Source organism: Rhinoraja longicauda, chromosome 3 (genome assembly GCF_053455715.1).
Source record: "Rhinoraja longicauda isolate Sanriku21f chromosome 3, sRhiLon1.1, whole genome shotgun sequence".
NCBI lineage: Eukaryota > Metazoa > Chordata > Chondrichthyes > Rajiformes > Arhynchobatidae > Rhinoraja > Rhinoraja longicauda.
This window is the reverse complement of record NC_135955.1, coordinates 35795051-35812041: the sequence shown is the minus strand read 5'-3', so window position 1 is coordinate 35812041 and position 16991 is coordinate 35795051. Positions and strand designations below refer to the sequence as shown.

The window sequence follows — 16991 nt, the reverse complement described above, 5'->3', positions numbered from 1 at the left end:
ACCCTAGTGAGAGCCTCATCTTTAACGGAAGAGGGGAATCCCCGTTTCCTAAAGAACGAGGACATCTCCGACGCCCTAGTATGGAACACCTCATCCTGGGCACAGATGCGGGGTAGACGGAGGAATTGGGCATAGGGGATGGAGTTTTTACAGGAAACAGAGTGGGAAGAAGTGTAGTCAAGATAGCTATGGGAGTCAGTAGGTTTGTAGTAGACAAAAGGGTGTCAGATAAGGAGAGAAGAGGAGTGTAATGTAAAGCCAGAGGGAGATATATAGGTGAAAGGGGATGGGGAGTAGAGAGGTGGTGGGGAAGAGAGGAAGGATAGTGGGATAAAGGCATGCGCACTAGGGTGTGGGGGCACACGAAAAAGAGAGGGTGCTACTTAAAATTGGAGAATAAGATGCTTACAACATATTTCATATAACATATATTTCAAATAACATTTCATATATAATATTTATATTATAATTAATATAACATAATATAATATATATAATATTTCATATAACAGCACCTCGTATTTTGGTTGTGTAGTTTACACCCCAGTGGTATGAACATTGATTTCTCTAACTTCAGATAGTCCCTGCTTTCCCTCTCTATCCCCTCTTCCTTCCCAGTTCTCCCACTAGTCTTCCTGTCTCCGACTACATCCTATCTTTGTTCCGCCTCCTCCCCTCACACAGGGCCGTTTTTACAGCATTATGGGCCCCCGGGCAAAGCAGTGTACTGGGGCCCCCACCGTTACTCTCCCCCACCCCCCTTTCCCTACCAGCCCCCCCCTGTTGTGCCGGCGAAAAGCACTTACCGAAAAGCACTTAGCGATGGACTTAGGGTGCTACATTGTTGCGAAAAGCACTTACAGATCGCTGTGAGAAGCACTGAAAATTTTGTGAAAAAACACTTATTGAACCTACATTTTTAAAGTAGTATTTATTTATTGCGAGTCACATAACATACACAGATCAGCATGGGGCCCCCGGGCAAGTGCCCATCAGGCCCATGCGTTAAGACGGCCCTGCTCTGACATCAGTCTGAAGAAGGGTTTCGACTCGAAACGTCACCCATTCCTTCTCTCCAGAGATGCTGCCTGACCCGCTGAGTTACTCCAGCATTTTGTGTCTACCTTCGATTTAAACCAGCATCTGTAGTTATTTTTCCTACATATCCTACTAAGATGTTTATAACGCTGAGTTGTAAGCTATCCAAGCAGAATATTAGTGCTGTTTCTCCAATTTGTGTGCGGCCTCACCCTGGCAATGGAGGAGGCCCAGGACAGAGTCATTGGTATGGGAATAGAAAGGGGAGTTAAAATGATTAGCAGTCGGCAGATCCAGCAGGCATTGACGAATTGGTCACCGCCGTTGTGGAGGAGCTATGTTGTTCTGTTGAATTTGCTTCTTATGAAAGATAGACAACTAAATGTTCTTGTAGTAGTGCTTAAAATACATAAACGGTTGAAGGTTATGATTATGCTTTAAGTGCACTATTTCATCTCTTGACTGAATAAATTGCCCATTCCTTACTGCAGATCACTTTGGTTTGCCAAGCTTTTTCCTTGGTTGGCTGATTTGCAAGGAGTCATGTCCAGTAGAGCAGTCTATTTGATTACTTTTACCTTTAAAGAACTTGCTTCTCTGAATGTGTTTTAAATAAAAATGTATTTTGTAAATTTAATATTATACATTTATATCTACTGTTCGTAAATTTATTATGACCTCCTACTGACAGCTTACATCGGGTCTGGAAAAAGAACGAAGAAATTTCAGAGATGCGCAATCAAGCAGAAATTGCCATTGAACTAACAAAATGGAGAAATTATGTGATTATAACCGTAGTCAAAGGGAGAATTTAAGACATTTTTGAAAAAATATGGAGATGCAGAGATGTGAAAGGAACATTTCTGAACTTAGTTCTGAAATACGACTTGGTGGGTGAAGGAAGCATAACTGGTCAGAGTTAGAGGAATATGTTTTACAGAGTTGGTGACGATTTACATAGATTGAAGCATTATCACATAAAGCTCACATGTCTCCAGGTTAGATGGATGATATTTATTTGGTGCAGGCAGGCATTTGGCTACTTTGAAATGTGCCCTGTTAAACTAAGAAGCATTCATATTGGGATTTGATAAAAAAATAGACTCTTAATGCAGGGCTGAATGAACAGATTTATTCGGGAGGGAGAATGAGGAGAGCTACTACAAAATAATTGTTTAATTGTACATTGGATCCAGGAATGGAGTCTGTTTCCTAAACAAGAAATGCATGTGGATTTAGAGATTCTTGAATGAAAGCCTATACTAACATGGGACCTATGCCAATCTGTCCCAGTGCCATTGACACAAGATGCACCACAGAAAGTATGCTACCTGGATGCATCACAACTTGGTTTGGCAACCACCCGACGCAAGTCCGCAAGAAATCAGAGTTGCGGTGTTGCCCTGTCGATCATACAAACCAACCTCCTCCTGCCTGACCTGCTGAGTTACTCCAGCATTTTGCGTCTGTCTCCCTCCTCCCCTCCCCCATTGATTCCATCTACTCCTCGTGCTGCATCAGGAAAGCATACAACATAATCAAGGACCCCTTGCACCCTGGTCATTCCTCCTTCACCTCTCTTGTGTGGGAAGATATGAAAGCTTGAAAGCACGTAGCACCAAATTCAGGAACAATTTCTTCCTTGCTGTTATCAGAGTACTCAATGGACCTCTCATAAGCTGAGGATGTAGTCCTGATTTACCAATCCTACCCCGTTGTATTTCTTTTCCTACCCCGTTGTGTTCCTTTTTTTATCTGCACTTTGCAATTTCAATACTGTAACACTGTATCACTACATTTTGCACTCTGGCTATTTTTCTCTTTACACTACCTGCTGTACTGTGTATGGCTTGATTGTACTCATGTGTGGTATGGTATGATCTGACTGATTAACACACAAGGTTTCTCACTATATCTTGTTACACATGATGATAATGCCAATACACTATTCTTGTGCAGACACTTTGTGCAAGGAGTTGCCTGCTGAAATACTCCCAATTTTTCAGCAATGATGCTCAGGAATGATGAGTAATTTAAATAGTCGTGTACTTGCCTGTGTTTATAAGCTACTTGTCCACATTCATGAAGAAGAAACGATCAAGAATGGCAGCCACTGTTAGATAAATAAATATAGTTCTTGTTAACAAAATAATCCGATATATGTTTCTTCTCATCTAAATATTGCACTTTAAGAATTTCAATTATAAAAAGGATATGAGCAGTAAAAGGATTGCATCAGTAAAAGTAGTTGTGAAGTTAGACAGTTGCAAAGAGAATTAAGTTATTTTTCCAAAATCCTTCTGAGAAGGAAACCCAGGCTGTGAGTCAATTATCTCACCAACATGGTTGAAGTATAACACCCTACTGATAAGTGCTGAACCACTGTGGTATGAAATTGCTTTGATGGATCAAGAAGGTCCACCACCTATTCCACGTAGCTCACTTAGTCAGTATCTGAAGCCTGAATATTGAGAATGGTGTGAAAAAATAATTTGGACAATATATGTGATATTATTCATGGATTTTTTTTTTTAGTGCACTTGTCGGAAAGACATGGTCAAGATATCTATGGACATCTTTGTAGAAAAATTTCAGCCAAGTAGATATGCACTTTGGAAACAAGGAAAGGATGTTCAAACCATCGATCACACAAAACCCACTCCTGAATCAACTCCCGAAATGGAGATTTGGCAGAAGCAAAGAAAAATAACTGAGAGGAAATCTGGAATGCACACGAAAAGGTAACTTATTCAACGTAATTATCCTTGAGATGTGGTTTTAGATTAGCAACTTAGCAGCAAAGAATGATAGCTAAACTTCTGCAAGATGATGGGTGCCTGGATCGCGTTGCCAGGGGTGGTGTTGGAGGCAGATATAATAGTGGTGTATAAAAGGCTCTTAGATAGGCACATGGATATCGAAAGAATGGAGGGAGATGGATCACAGGCAGGCAGATTAGGTTATTTTATCTTGCCATCGTTTGGCATAGACATTGTGGACTGACTTGCCTGTTCCTATGTTGTACCTTTCTATGTTCTGATAACATCTGTGGAAGTATTTTAATTACTATGCCACTGTGTTACAACATTAAATCTGCATTTGGGATATACTCTTGATAATTATAAATGTTCAAAATTATGATTAAAAGTACTTGTTATAAAATAACTGTCATCCAAATATCATAGAATTCATATTAAAAAAAGAATAAATACAGTATAAATAGTTGTTTGGGGAAATTGTTCAGAAGAATATAGCTAATTTTACCCATGAAGATTCCAATCTGACAGTCGTGTATTCTGCAGTGTCTATCGGTTCAGAACTCGATCTAAAAAGATAAAATCTCTAGATGATGAAAAGATATTCAGTGATCCTGTGGCCAAAGAAACAACTACAGCTGAACCACTTACAGATGGTATCAATAATGATGAAAACTCCAAAGGGGGAGTGAAGAAACGGGAGTCTAACCGTGTTGCAGTAATGAGTCCTGAAGAAGAAAGTATTAAGGGAAAGCAGCTGGATCAGAAAGGAATGGATGAAGAGCAGTCATCAGGTGAGGAATGAGGTGATAAATGTGTTCCTTTCTCAAGGCACTTCAAAGCAAACATCTGTGTACCGTTGAAATGTCAGGTTAGCTATTTTATCGTGTCTTCACTTACTCAATCTGCAGAGCAGTTTTACATGTTGCAGTCACTTTCAGTGGGTCAATGTGTAATTGTATTGCATGATCCATCAATGAAAAGGAAGGTCTCTGATTTCACTAATGCTTTGTACATTTCTTAAAGCATTTCTTAAAGTATTTGGCCTATTGTGTCTAACGCACCAGTTCCACTTTCAATGCATACACTTACCCCACCCTGGAGCCCCATTTCTGCAGCCTTGCAATTTTTTAATGCTCTGTATATTTATCAAATTCCCTCTTGAAGGCCATAATGGTACCTGGTTTCATCACATGATCTCCTGCTTCATACTCATTGCCTACATTGATAAAACCGTATTGTTTATGCCTTATTAACCACTTTCTCAGTCTGATTGGTCCACCAATATCTCCATGTCCCACTTTTCTTGCACTCCTCTTAGAAAAGTATCCTTTGTTCTATCTTGCCTCTCCTCATTTTTCCTACCCAAATGCATCACCTCACATTTCTCTACATTGTACATCAAATGCCACATGCCCATTCTACCAGCATGATTTTATCCCGCTGTAATTTATCACTATCCATGTCACAGTTTACGATATTACAAAAGTTGCAAATTTAGTTATTGTTGTTTTCACCCCAACTCTATATCATTAGTATAGATTAAAAATCGACAATAGACAATAGACAATAGGTGCAGGAGTAGGCCATTCGGCCCTTCGAGCCAGCGCTGCCATTCAATGTGATCATGGCTGATCATTCACAATCAGTACCCTGATCCTGCCTTCTCCCCATATCCCTTGACTCCGCTATCTTTAAGAGCTCTATCTTGCTCTCTCTTGAAAGCATCCAGAGAATTGGCCTCCACTGCCTTCTGAGGCAGAGAATTCTACAGATTTACAACTCTCTGACTGAAAAAGTTTTTCCTCATCTCCGTTCTAAATGGCCTACCCCTTATTCTTAAACTGTGGCCCCTGGTTCTGGACCCCCCCAACATTGGGAACATGTTTCCTGCCTCTAACGTGTCCAATCCCTTAATAGTCTTATATGTTTCAATAAGATCGCCTCTCATCCTTCTAAATTCCAGTGTATACAAGCCTAGTCGCTGCAGTCTTTCAACATACGACAGTCCTGCCATTCCGGGAATTAACCTAGTGAACCTTCGCTGCACTCCCATAATTGCAAGAATGTCCTTCCTCAAATTTGTAGACCAAAACTGCACACAGTACTCCAGGTGTGGTCTCACTAGGGCCCTGTACATTTGCAGGACCTCTTTGCTCCTATACTCAACTCCTCTTGTCATAAAGGCCAACATGCCATTAGCTTTCTTCACTGCCTGCTGTACCTGCATGCTAACTTTAAGTGACTGATGAACAAGGACACCCAGATCTCTTTGTACTTCCCCATTTCCTAACTTGACACCATTCAGACAATAATCTGTCTTCCTGTTCTTACCACCAAAGTGGATAACCTCACATTTATCCACATTAAACTGCATCTGCCATGCATCTGCCCACTCACACAACCTGTCCAAGTCATCCTGCATCCTTTAGCCAGAGGGTAGTTATTCTGTGGAACTCATTGCCACAGAAGCTAAGTCAGTGGATATTTTTATGGCAGAGTGCATCCCTGCATCCTCATAGCATCCTCCTCACAGTTCACACTGCCACCCACCTAGACATTCCCTAGGGATGTCATTATTTATCTATTCTCAGTCTGAAAAGCAACCATTCACCTAGACACCCTGATGTCTGTTACTTAACCAACTTTGTACTGCTATTGTTTTTTTCTGCTATGTGCATTAACCATTGATATGATTGTTATAAAGAACCTCATAAAATGCCTTCTCTAGGTTTTGCAACATCGACTATCTGTCAACTCATCAAAAAATTCCGTCATTGATTCAATATATTTTTTCCTTAACTAGCTTAATTAATACATTTTTCTCCGTGATTATTGATTCTTTTTGTTTAGTTTAGAGATGCGGCATGGAAACAAGCCCTTTGGCCCACTGAGTCAACACTGGCTGTTGATCACCCGTTCTCATTAGTTCTATGTTATCCCACTTTCTCATCCACGCCCTACATACTTGCGGCAATTTACAGAGGCCTATTAAACTACAAACCCACATGTCTTTGAGATGTGGAAGGAAACGAGAGCTCCTGGAGGAAACCCATGCATTCACAGGGAGAATGTGCAAACTCCTCCCGAGATCAGGAATGAACCCAGGTCTCTGGTGCTGTGAGGCAGCAGCTCTACCAGCTGCACCATTGTCTCACCTTTCAAGACCAGGATTAATGTTTTTGAGATTAAGCTGACTTGCCTGTAATTTTAAGGCCTATCCTTATTCCCTTCTTTGAACAAGCGAGTAACATTTGCCACTCTTTAGTCACGTTCACAAGTTTATGGAGTAGAATTAGGCCATTTGGCCCATTGAGTTTACTCCGCCATTCAATCATGGCTGATCAGCCTCCTAATCCCATTTTCCTGCCTTCTCCCCATAACCCTTGACACCTGTTCTAATCAAGAATTTGTCTAACTCTGCCTTAAAAATATCTACTGACTTGGCCTCTGTGGCAATGAGTTCCACAGATTAACTACCTGTGGAAGTTCTTCCTCACCTCCTTTCTAAAGGAGCGCCCTTTAATTCTGAGGTCCTAGACTCCCACCAGTGGAAACATCCTTTTCACATCTTCTCGATCTATGCCTTTCATTATTCTGTAAGTTTCAATGTGGTCCCCTCTCAATTTTCTAAACTCCAATGAGTAGAGGCCCAGTGCTGTCAAACGCTCATCATATGCTAACCCACTCATTTCTAGAATCATTCTTATAAACCTCCTCTGGACCCTCTCTCACATCTTTCATCAGATATGGGGCCCAAATTTTCTCACAGTACTGCAAATGCCGCCCGACCAGCGCCTTATAGAGCCTCAGCATTACATCTCTATTTTTATATTCTAGTCTTCTTGATATATGCATACCAGCATTGAATTTTCCTTCCTTACTCCCGATTCGACTTGCAATTTAACCTTTTGGGAGTCCTGCACCAGCACTCCCAAGTCCCATTCCACCTACGATTTCTGGATTCTCTCTCCATTTAGAGAATAATCTACGCCTTTATTCTTATTACCAAAATGCATGACTCCACACGTTGCTATACTGAATTTAATTTGCCACTTCTCCGCCCACTCTCCTAACCTGTCCAAGTACTTCTGCAGAGTCCATTCAATCATGGCTGATCGATCTCTCCCTCCAAACACCATTCTCCTGCTGTTCACTGTGTAGGTACTGCCCATGTTAGTGCTCCCAAAATGCAATACCTCACATTTCTCTGTCTTAAATTCCATCAACCATTTCTCAGCCCACTTGAACAACCAATCAAGATCCTTGCTGACAACCATCTTCACCACCTACAATACCACCCACTTTTCTGTCATCTCCATATTTGCGAACCATGCCAGAAACATTCTCATCCAAATCATTGACATAGATGACAAACAGCAATGGGCCCAGCACCGAACCCCGAGGCACACCACTAGTTACAGGCCTCCAGCCCAAAAAGCAACCTTCCACCATCCCCTCTGCTTCCTTCCATGAAGACCATTTTCTATCCATTCAGCTATCTCTCCTTGGATCCCACGGGATATAACCTTCCAGAGCAGTCTACCATGCGGAACCTTGTTGAATGCCTTACTGAAATCCATGTATACAACGTCTACAGCTCTGCCTTCATCGACCTTTTTGGCCACCTCCTCAAAAAACTCAATCAGATTCATGAGTGAGTTACGACCTCCCACGTTCAAAGCTATGTTGACTATCCCAAATCAGCCCTTGTCTATCTTAAGTGAATGTACATCCTATCCCTCAGAATACACTCTGGTAACTTTCGGACCACGGATGTTAAGCTCACTGGCCTGTAGGTCCTCGTGTTTTCCCTGCAGCAGTTCTTGAATAGAGGCACCACATTTGCCTCCCTCCAGTCTTCTGGCACCTTGCTTGTATTTAATGACGACTCATAAATCTCAGCCAGGGCTCCTGTAAATCAGACAAGCTAGATGATTGTACTGAGGCTGTAGGAGCCATTTGTGTTTGTATTGGCTGCTGGTAGCATATTATATTATTTTGTCTAGGTATATCTTGCTGTATTATTTTGGACACTTACGGCTGTCGTTAGATGAATACATATATGGGCTTAACGGACTGGGAGGAGCCAGAACTAGGTGGTATATCTGTGGATACAGGGACTGGGAGGAGTTAGACACGGGGAGCCAGGAGAGGATACAGTTCTTACCAGACCTGCAACGAGAGCTGTGAGCAAACGGGGGGAACAGAGCAGCTAGCTACGATTTGTATGCGAAATACGTACAGTCTGGTATGTTCATCTCCTTGTTTGTACAACTACTTCAATAAATACCTAATTAAACTGAAAAAACATCTTGAAGATCTCTCTGTTGGGGCTTACGTCAAGATCACTCCCACTCCCTGTACAGTAATGGCAATTTGAAAAGTATTTACTGGAAACGACTGAAGTAGCCATTACAGAGGGAATGGAAAAGTTAAAGAGATGGAAAAATAGAATATTCATGCCATATGATACGATCACATGGTGGCAACATTTAAATGTGAGGAAGAGGAAGGGAGCCGAGAGGTGTGAGCAGAGACTTCAGAAATTTTCAGATATTGAATGGGAAGTAATTTACATTATGTCTTTTTTTATCACTATGAAAAGATCTTGTTATGTTAGATCAAGGTTGTAAAGTTATGTGCAAAATTTAAAATGGAAGCTGAAATGTCTGTTAAGTGTGAACTCCTAATGATGTCATGCTGACAAGTTATCAGGGCAATTAGATTGAAAGCATAGATTAAGTAAGACAGCATCATTAGAGAGGGAAACAGAGGCAGAATATGTATCAAATGGAGATGGCTGATAACTTTGAGGCAACAGCATCAAACTTTGATTGACTAATTCCCACTGGAAGATTGATTGCATGACATTAGAAGGATAGGTAATGGTATTGAATTTTAATTTTTGTTAAAGGAAATTAATAGTCTAAAATTTTGATCCAGCCAGCAATCCATAGCACAATTTAAAAACATTAATGTCTCAGATGGAACCATGTGAGTTTTCCTATTAATTGCAATAAACAATATGACGTGCATATTGTTATAATTCCTGCCAAAAATATCATTGCCTAAGTTTTAATAAAATATGTTACTGATACTTTTCCAATTGTTTCCAAAGAGATAAGTAATTTATCACCAATAATTTTGAAATGGTAGTTAAAATCGTTTAGATTGCCTGTGTTGGTAATTGGTAATCCAACGACATAAATTCAAGATAAGTAGTAAAAGAACAAACTGAGTATGAGAATTTGCAAAGTAGTTCCATTGCTCCACAGCACACATTACATCTTTAAATTGACTCAGTAGTGACCAGGACTTTTGTGTTCTGTTGGCAACTCCATTTTGCACGAAAAAGTATTTTATATTTCCTGTTAACATTCAAATATTTCTCATGCATCAACTAAAGTCAACTATTCTTTTCACCCGCAGACAATTACCAGACAGCATCAGAGTCCAATCTTGCCAGCACCAAGTATAGAAATAAAGCTAATGAAAAGAGAAAATTGGATGATTGTTTTTCATTGATACCAGGTGACAAAGGTGATGCAGTTAACATCTCTTCAGAATACCTAGACAATGCAGATCTTGACCTTAAAGTCAAATTGGAGAGTAAGGATCTGCAGAAATCCACGGAGGTGAATGCAATCATCAAAAAGGGACAATTGTGTCAGAACTCATTTGATGATGCAGCTGCAGAAATTCAACAGAACTGCTGGAAAGGACGTGAAAGTAGTAGAGTCTCCACAGAAGAGGAAACCAGTGAAGCTGAGAGTGGAGAAAATGGCTTGGAGCCTGGAGAAGTACCAAGTGTAATAATATTTTTTTAAATATGTTCAGGAATGGCTGAAGTAAATTAGACTGTAATTATTTATGTCCCCGGTAGAGATGACCTATAGTTCATTCATTTTATACTGCTCAAAGTTAGCAGTATGATATGGGTAAATGTTGCTGTCCTTAATTAGAAAATACTGAACTACCAGATTGCTGATTTTCTTCCATTGCCAGTTTTCCCAACTAACCAATATAACATGTTCCTTTGAAGAATTATGGCTCTTTCAGCTGTGTATAAAGTTAGTGTCCTCAATGCTGCACATATCTGGCAAGATAAATAAACACTGGAATGAAGCAAACAAATGATTTAATAACTCAGTATCACTCATGCTCCTTGTGTTAACTGAATTCACATAATATAAAGTGTTTAATTCATCACTAAAATTGGTATTATTAATTTAGTGCCAAATGAGGTATGACAACACTGTTAATCCTTAATGTGTAAAAATAAAACCAAGAACGCAGCAGTTTATAAATTAAGCAGGGTCGGGACTGGTATCTGATTTTAATTACTACTGACTTGTTTGAAATCCTGAATACAGTGGAGCCAGTATTTCTGCAGAAATGCTTTGCTTCTTGTGTGTCCTACTGAAGTAGTATTTTGTTGGTACTGCATGATAATAACGCCATTGAAAGATTCCATTATATAATGAAAATAAGAACTTAATCGTTTTTTTGACATTGAACAAAATAATTACATGATCTGTAATAGCTCTCTTCAATGTTCTTCATGAATGTCCTCTTTACTAGTGTCTTACACTACCTCTTTTTTTCTAAAATGGCAGTAACATTTACCCACATCATACTACCTTGACATACTTTCATCAACCTATCTCTATAATTCAACAGTAAGAGATTGATTATTTTGCTTTTTAAAAGAAGTTACATCTTACACATAATGTTGGATATAAAACTGCAATATCCACACTCCCCTCCCACCTGTCTTTATTAGTAGAGAAATAGAGTTCAAAGATAAATATTTATGAAACTGGTAAGCTGGTTGATTTTGTTGTTCTGGATACCACAATTATGAAAGGATTTCACAAACTTGGAGAGGCTTCAGAAGAGACTTGCCAAAAGGGGATGTGGGACAAAAGTTACATATAGACTGGAAAAGTTACTCTTGGAGGAGAGTAGGCTGAATTTATGTAATAGAGGTATTTTAAATTAGTGTTTTTGATGGAGTAAGTAGAGAGATTGACTTCCAGTGACAGAGGAATTGGTAATCCAACGACATAAATTCAAGATGAATAGTTAAAGAACAAACTGAGTATGAGAATTTTTTTAACATGAGCTACTTTTCAGATTTTAGTTTTATGTTGCTCGAAAGACTAGTGAGAGTAGGTTCAAAAATTACAATAAAAAATAAATTAGAGAAATAATTGAGGGGATCTTTTTCTTTTGTACGGTTGTGGAGAAAGCATTATAGAACGGAAGAGCTGTCACAACATATTTCGTTAAGTGGTTTTGTCATGTGTTGTATCATTCTGCCATTTATTTCTGTGCATCATATAGTCCTGGTCAGGCTCAGTAAAGCTTTCTATGTTTCATTCCAACTGTTGGGTCTATTTGATGTTTCTGCTGAGAGAGTTATTGTCTGACAAGTTATATATTGTTATCTTGGTTAAGGCTGTACATAATCGTTTGATGTAATATTTTTGCAGTGAGCAGATTGAAGTGACTTTCATTTTGTAATCCTGGATTCAATTTGAAGAAGAGGGGAAAACTGGTACCTCATCCACTTAACTTCATATTTTCATAGGAAGACTACTGGCAAAGAAGCATTTAATATTTTCTTAAATTTTAGGCACTTTGAATTAGCGTTATGCTCATTTCTTTGTAAGGAACAGGCTGCAATGATTGTTTGTATTAAATTTAGTATTAAACTTATTGGATGAATAATTTTGAATTAGTCATGCAAAGAGGATCTTAAAATTAAACAACAGTTCTTAAAATGCACTTTAAGCTTAAATTATATGGTGACTTGAACAGAATCTTTCATGCAAGGTAGTTAGGATTTATTTCAGACCCCTTCAGACGGTAGCCCAGCGGTAGAGTTGCTGCTTTACAGCGAATGCAGCGCCGGAGACTCAGGTTCGATCCTGACTACGGGTGCTGCACTGTAAGGAGTTTGTACGTTCTCCCCGTGACCTGCGTGGGTTTTCTCCGAGATCTTCGGTTTCCTCCCACACTCCAAAGACGTACAGGTATGTAGGTTAATTGGCTGGGTAAATGTAAAAATTGTCCCTAGTGGGTGTAGGATAGTGTTAATGTGCGGGGATCGCTGGGCGGCACGGACTTGGAGGGCCGGAAAGGCCTGTTTCCGGCTGTATATATATGATATGATATGATACCCTTGAGAATGTGGTAATGAGCTTCTTTCATGTTCCCCTGCAGTCTATGTAGAGAGGCTACTCCCATGTACTGTTGGGTTGTAAGTTCCAAGGTTTTGATCAGCTGACAGTTTTGAGTGTTGCGGTTGAAGAAGCAAACTTGAGATTACAATAATGAACTGTAAATTTATAATATCGATTCTTGGCACCTTTGTGGTGGAGAGTACAACTATCATTTTAAAATTACAAATAGGGATGCAGTACAAGAAAATTGTGGCAGCAAATGTCATTAGAGGAAGTGATAGAGATAGGGAGGAATTTGAATAAGGAGAAGAGTGAAGTGTGACATTCAGATGCACTCATTGAGTCGTTTTCTTCAATATTTATGCAACACCATTTCCAATCTTAGGACAATCGGAAAGCATTGGGGCAACTGAAATAGTTTGAGGTCTAGCCATTCTTATTTTGTGGAATAGCATAATTACTAAGGATCTTGGCTGCCGCAGCATTCAGCTGCACATCTATCATCTATTATAGACGATTCTTGATATTTGAAGAGCTGTTTTAAACAACATGAAGACTAATTTTTTTGAGCAATTGGTCTTGATGGAATTTTATTCAGAATTCTACTTTCCTTCAGTATCCTTAAAAACAAAAAATTGTGCTACCGTCTTGAAGGACTTGGGAACTTGGATCGGCTGGGCTTTTTTTTTCTTGAGCAAAAGAAGCTGAGGGGTGACCTCATGGAGCTTTAAAATTACAAAAGAGTAGATAGAATCTCTTCTCTATTGCCAGAAACAAGAGGGCATAGATTTAAGGTTAGTGGAAGAAAAAGATTTGAAGTGAAACATTTTTTTTACAAAGGTGATTGTTGGCTGGAATGACTACCATGGGAGGAGGATGATCAGATACAATAACTCATTTTAAATTTAAATATGCAAAATATAGAAGGATTTGCACCTATTGTGGGCAAATGGAATTAGTATACAGGGGCAAAATGGTCGGCATGCACATGCTGGGCTGTACATATGTTTGACTTTGCCTCTCTGATTCATATGTCACAGTTGTCTCTAATCTATGGAAAGTAGTGCTAGTTTTCATTCCTCAATTTGTTAATAAGCTGAAGTATACCATTATAAATTGCTGAGAAAGTTTGAATTTTGGTAATTCATTAATTTAAGTTTGTGTGCTTACCAAACACTTGAAGGGCAGGGTGTGCATTAAACTAGTTTTCTAAGTTTAGGAAAAATTATAATTAAGTCTCTCAAGTCCCTTTTTTAGATGCTAGCGGAGTGATTTTTATTATTTAATTGCATCAAAAATGAAGGCTTACAGACACCTGCTGGGTCTGAGCCACTCTGATCTGATGTCCTGCTGAGTCATTCAAGTCTTGTTAAAATTCTGGGACAGTATGCTGAAGTTTCCAGTGAATAAATATATTTGAACTTTTAGTTTTGGACAAATGTTCATGTTGTTATAACTTCATCTCGTCTATCACTATTCACGTTCCAATTTATACAAACACAGCGTTATTATCATTAAGCTATATTTTTAAATCATTTTTGTTCACAATTTTTAGATGCCAGTTTTCTATAGATTTTTCCTGAAATGGGTCACTATGCAATGTTTCCTTCTTTGCCTTTGGTTATTGTTTCCTTTTGCTACCTCATTAAATGGCAGTTATTCCTGTGAAAACCTAACCACCAGTGTCAACAGGATATTCTAAATGAAATGTGCATGAGAAGTGAGCCTGCAGAATGTTGTCTGATACATTCTCCACCTGACATGCACATTTCTGTGGTGCTAGACCCAGGAGGCTTTGTTTCTCTTTTTTCCTTTATCTTGAGGCTAGTTGTACCACCTTCTGCTCATTGCCTTAAACCAGGGGCCTCCAAACCTTTCAGCATGAGAGCCACATTACATATTTGGCACATTTTTGCGGGCCGTAAGAAAAAATAAAGAAGTGTGAGTTTTATAAATTTAATGAACTCAAAAAAGTTTAGACTAGGTTATGTTCGATTAGATTAGGAAAGGTTAAACTAGGTTAGATTAGATTACATTAGGTTTGTTATGGCAACAAATAAATAATATTCAATTTTTAAAAAGAGCTTGACAATTATTTATAAAACAGAAAAGATACAGTGACCACCACTGGGGGGGAGAGAGAGAGGTGGAGGGGGGGAAGAGAAGGGGAGGGGAGAGAGTCGGGTTAGAGGGAGCAGCGGGTGAGAGCGGGAGGGGGAGAGTGTCAGAGCTCCTGCACCATGAAGGTGGGCTGCCACTTGCGGGGGCTGCTCCCTCCCTCTCCCTCTCTTTCCTCTCCCTCTCTCCCAGAGCCAGCGAGATCTGCGCCGCTGCTCCACTCTCTTCTCTCTTCCCCGGCCCCGTCTCACTCTAACGCAGCAAAGTAAGAACAAACACAAGTGTAGTTGTTGTACAGAACTCCCGCATCCCTGGGGTGAGCGGCGGCGGCGGCGAGGAGGGAAGTTTCACTTGTGTTTGTTCGTATTTCGCTGCGTTCGAGAGAGAGGGAGACGGGGCCGGAGAGAGAGTGGAGGAGCGGCGCAGATCTCGCTGGCGCTGGGGGAGGGAGAGAGGGAGAGAGGGAGGGAGCAACCCCTGCTGACACCCTCCCCCTCTCCGTGCTCACGCTCTCACCCGCTGCTCCCTCTACCCCGACTCTCTTCCCCCCCTCTCTCTCCGGATGAGGGGCGGCGAGGAGGGAAGTTTCGAGGGGGCGCTGCGATCTCTCGCCTTGTCCCGGCTCTGGGTCGGTGGCGATCCGCTCTCCGGCGAACCTTCGCCGGCAGCTTCTGCCTCCTGTCCCCGCTGTCTAAGAGCTTGCTGTGAGCCAGATAAAATCCCGTGGCGGGCCGGATGTGGCCCGCGGGCCATAGTTTGGAGATCGCTGCCTTAAACCACTCCCCAATTTTCTCACGGAAATTGGGATGGCTTAATCATCCATTGGACAAAACTAAAGAATCATTTGTTTTTTTTAGTTGTATTATTATGGAAGCTTTTCTAAGATTTGTGTAATAATCAATCAGTTCATTGTGGTAAGAGCAATTTAAATTGGGTAGCCTGTACTATTTCGCTTGGGCAGCTTGCATCCCACGTTGATTTCTTTAATTCCAGCATTCCCTCCCCTATCGCCTTATCAGTTCCACTGTTCTCATCCTTGTATCCTTCTTGTTATTACACCTTTCTAACCAACTATGGGCTTCTCCCTTCCTGACGTCATCTATTGCTGGCCCAGATTTATTCTATCCTTTTCTTGCCTCCAGTTTATTTCCTCTCCTCCCAACTCTACTTTCAGTCTGAAGAAGGGTTCTAACCCAAAACGTCACCTATTCTTTTTCTCCAGGGATGCTGCCTGACTCCAGCATTTTCGGCATAAAACCAATCCATCTCTTCGGTATAAACCAGCATCTGCAGTTCCTTCCTCCATAAGTTATTTGCTTGTTACCACTATGCAGTTAATATCCTCAATAGTCCAGACTTTCAATATTACATTCAGGACACTGTTCTAAATGTGTACACTTTAGCAAGCAGTAAGCACAATATTTTCTAGGTAATATGCATTAGCCTAGGTAACTATCTGGTTTCATCAAGAAGAAGAAAATAACTTTTCTATTTTCAGTTTCCAGAGCATTTCACCAGAAGTGCCGGGAAAAAGAAATCAGCCAAGTGTCGACGACATCCATTATGCAAACCACCAGCTAGATCCCCTTCAATTCTCGTCAAACAGGAATTAATTAGTGATGAAGGTTAGTACCACATGCATTGAAGGTGTGAAATAATTATAACCTTGTTTATATTGTAATGCACATTCAAAAGGTTTATGCCATATTTGAGGTGTGATATTTTTTAAAGATTCCATGCCATTTAAGACTTCCTCTCGGTTTAACTCTCAAGGAAATGATATATTACTCAGTTTTTGTGGTATGTTGTAGTAGTTTATGGTGTGCTTAATTATCCACACTTGAAGTGTATCTATTTTCTCACAAGCCATAATGGCTATAATCTTCAG

At 40.2% G+C, this 16991-nt stretch overlaps 1 protein-coding gene across 3 annotated transcripts in view; it reads left to right on the top strand.

Annotated features, from left to right (window-relative positions):
• Positions 1 to 16991, top strand: part of LOC144591911 (lysine-specific demethylase 4C-like) — a 265572-nt gene that overhangs the window by 127410 nt on the left and 121171 nt on the right. For all 3 annotated transcript variants that reach the window (XM_078395927.1, XM_078395926.1, XM_078395928.1), the window contains exons 9-12: positions 3574 to 3779; positions 4341 to 4588; positions 10227 to 10606; positions 16602 to 16728. In XM_078395927.1, the coding sequence (XP_078252053.1) occupies positions 3574 to 3779; positions 4341 to 4588; positions 10227 to 10606; positions 16602 to 16728 (961 nt within the window). The remainder of the gene's footprint in view (positions 1 to 3573; positions 3780 to 4340; positions 4589 to 10226; positions 10607 to 16601; positions 16729 to 16991) is intronic.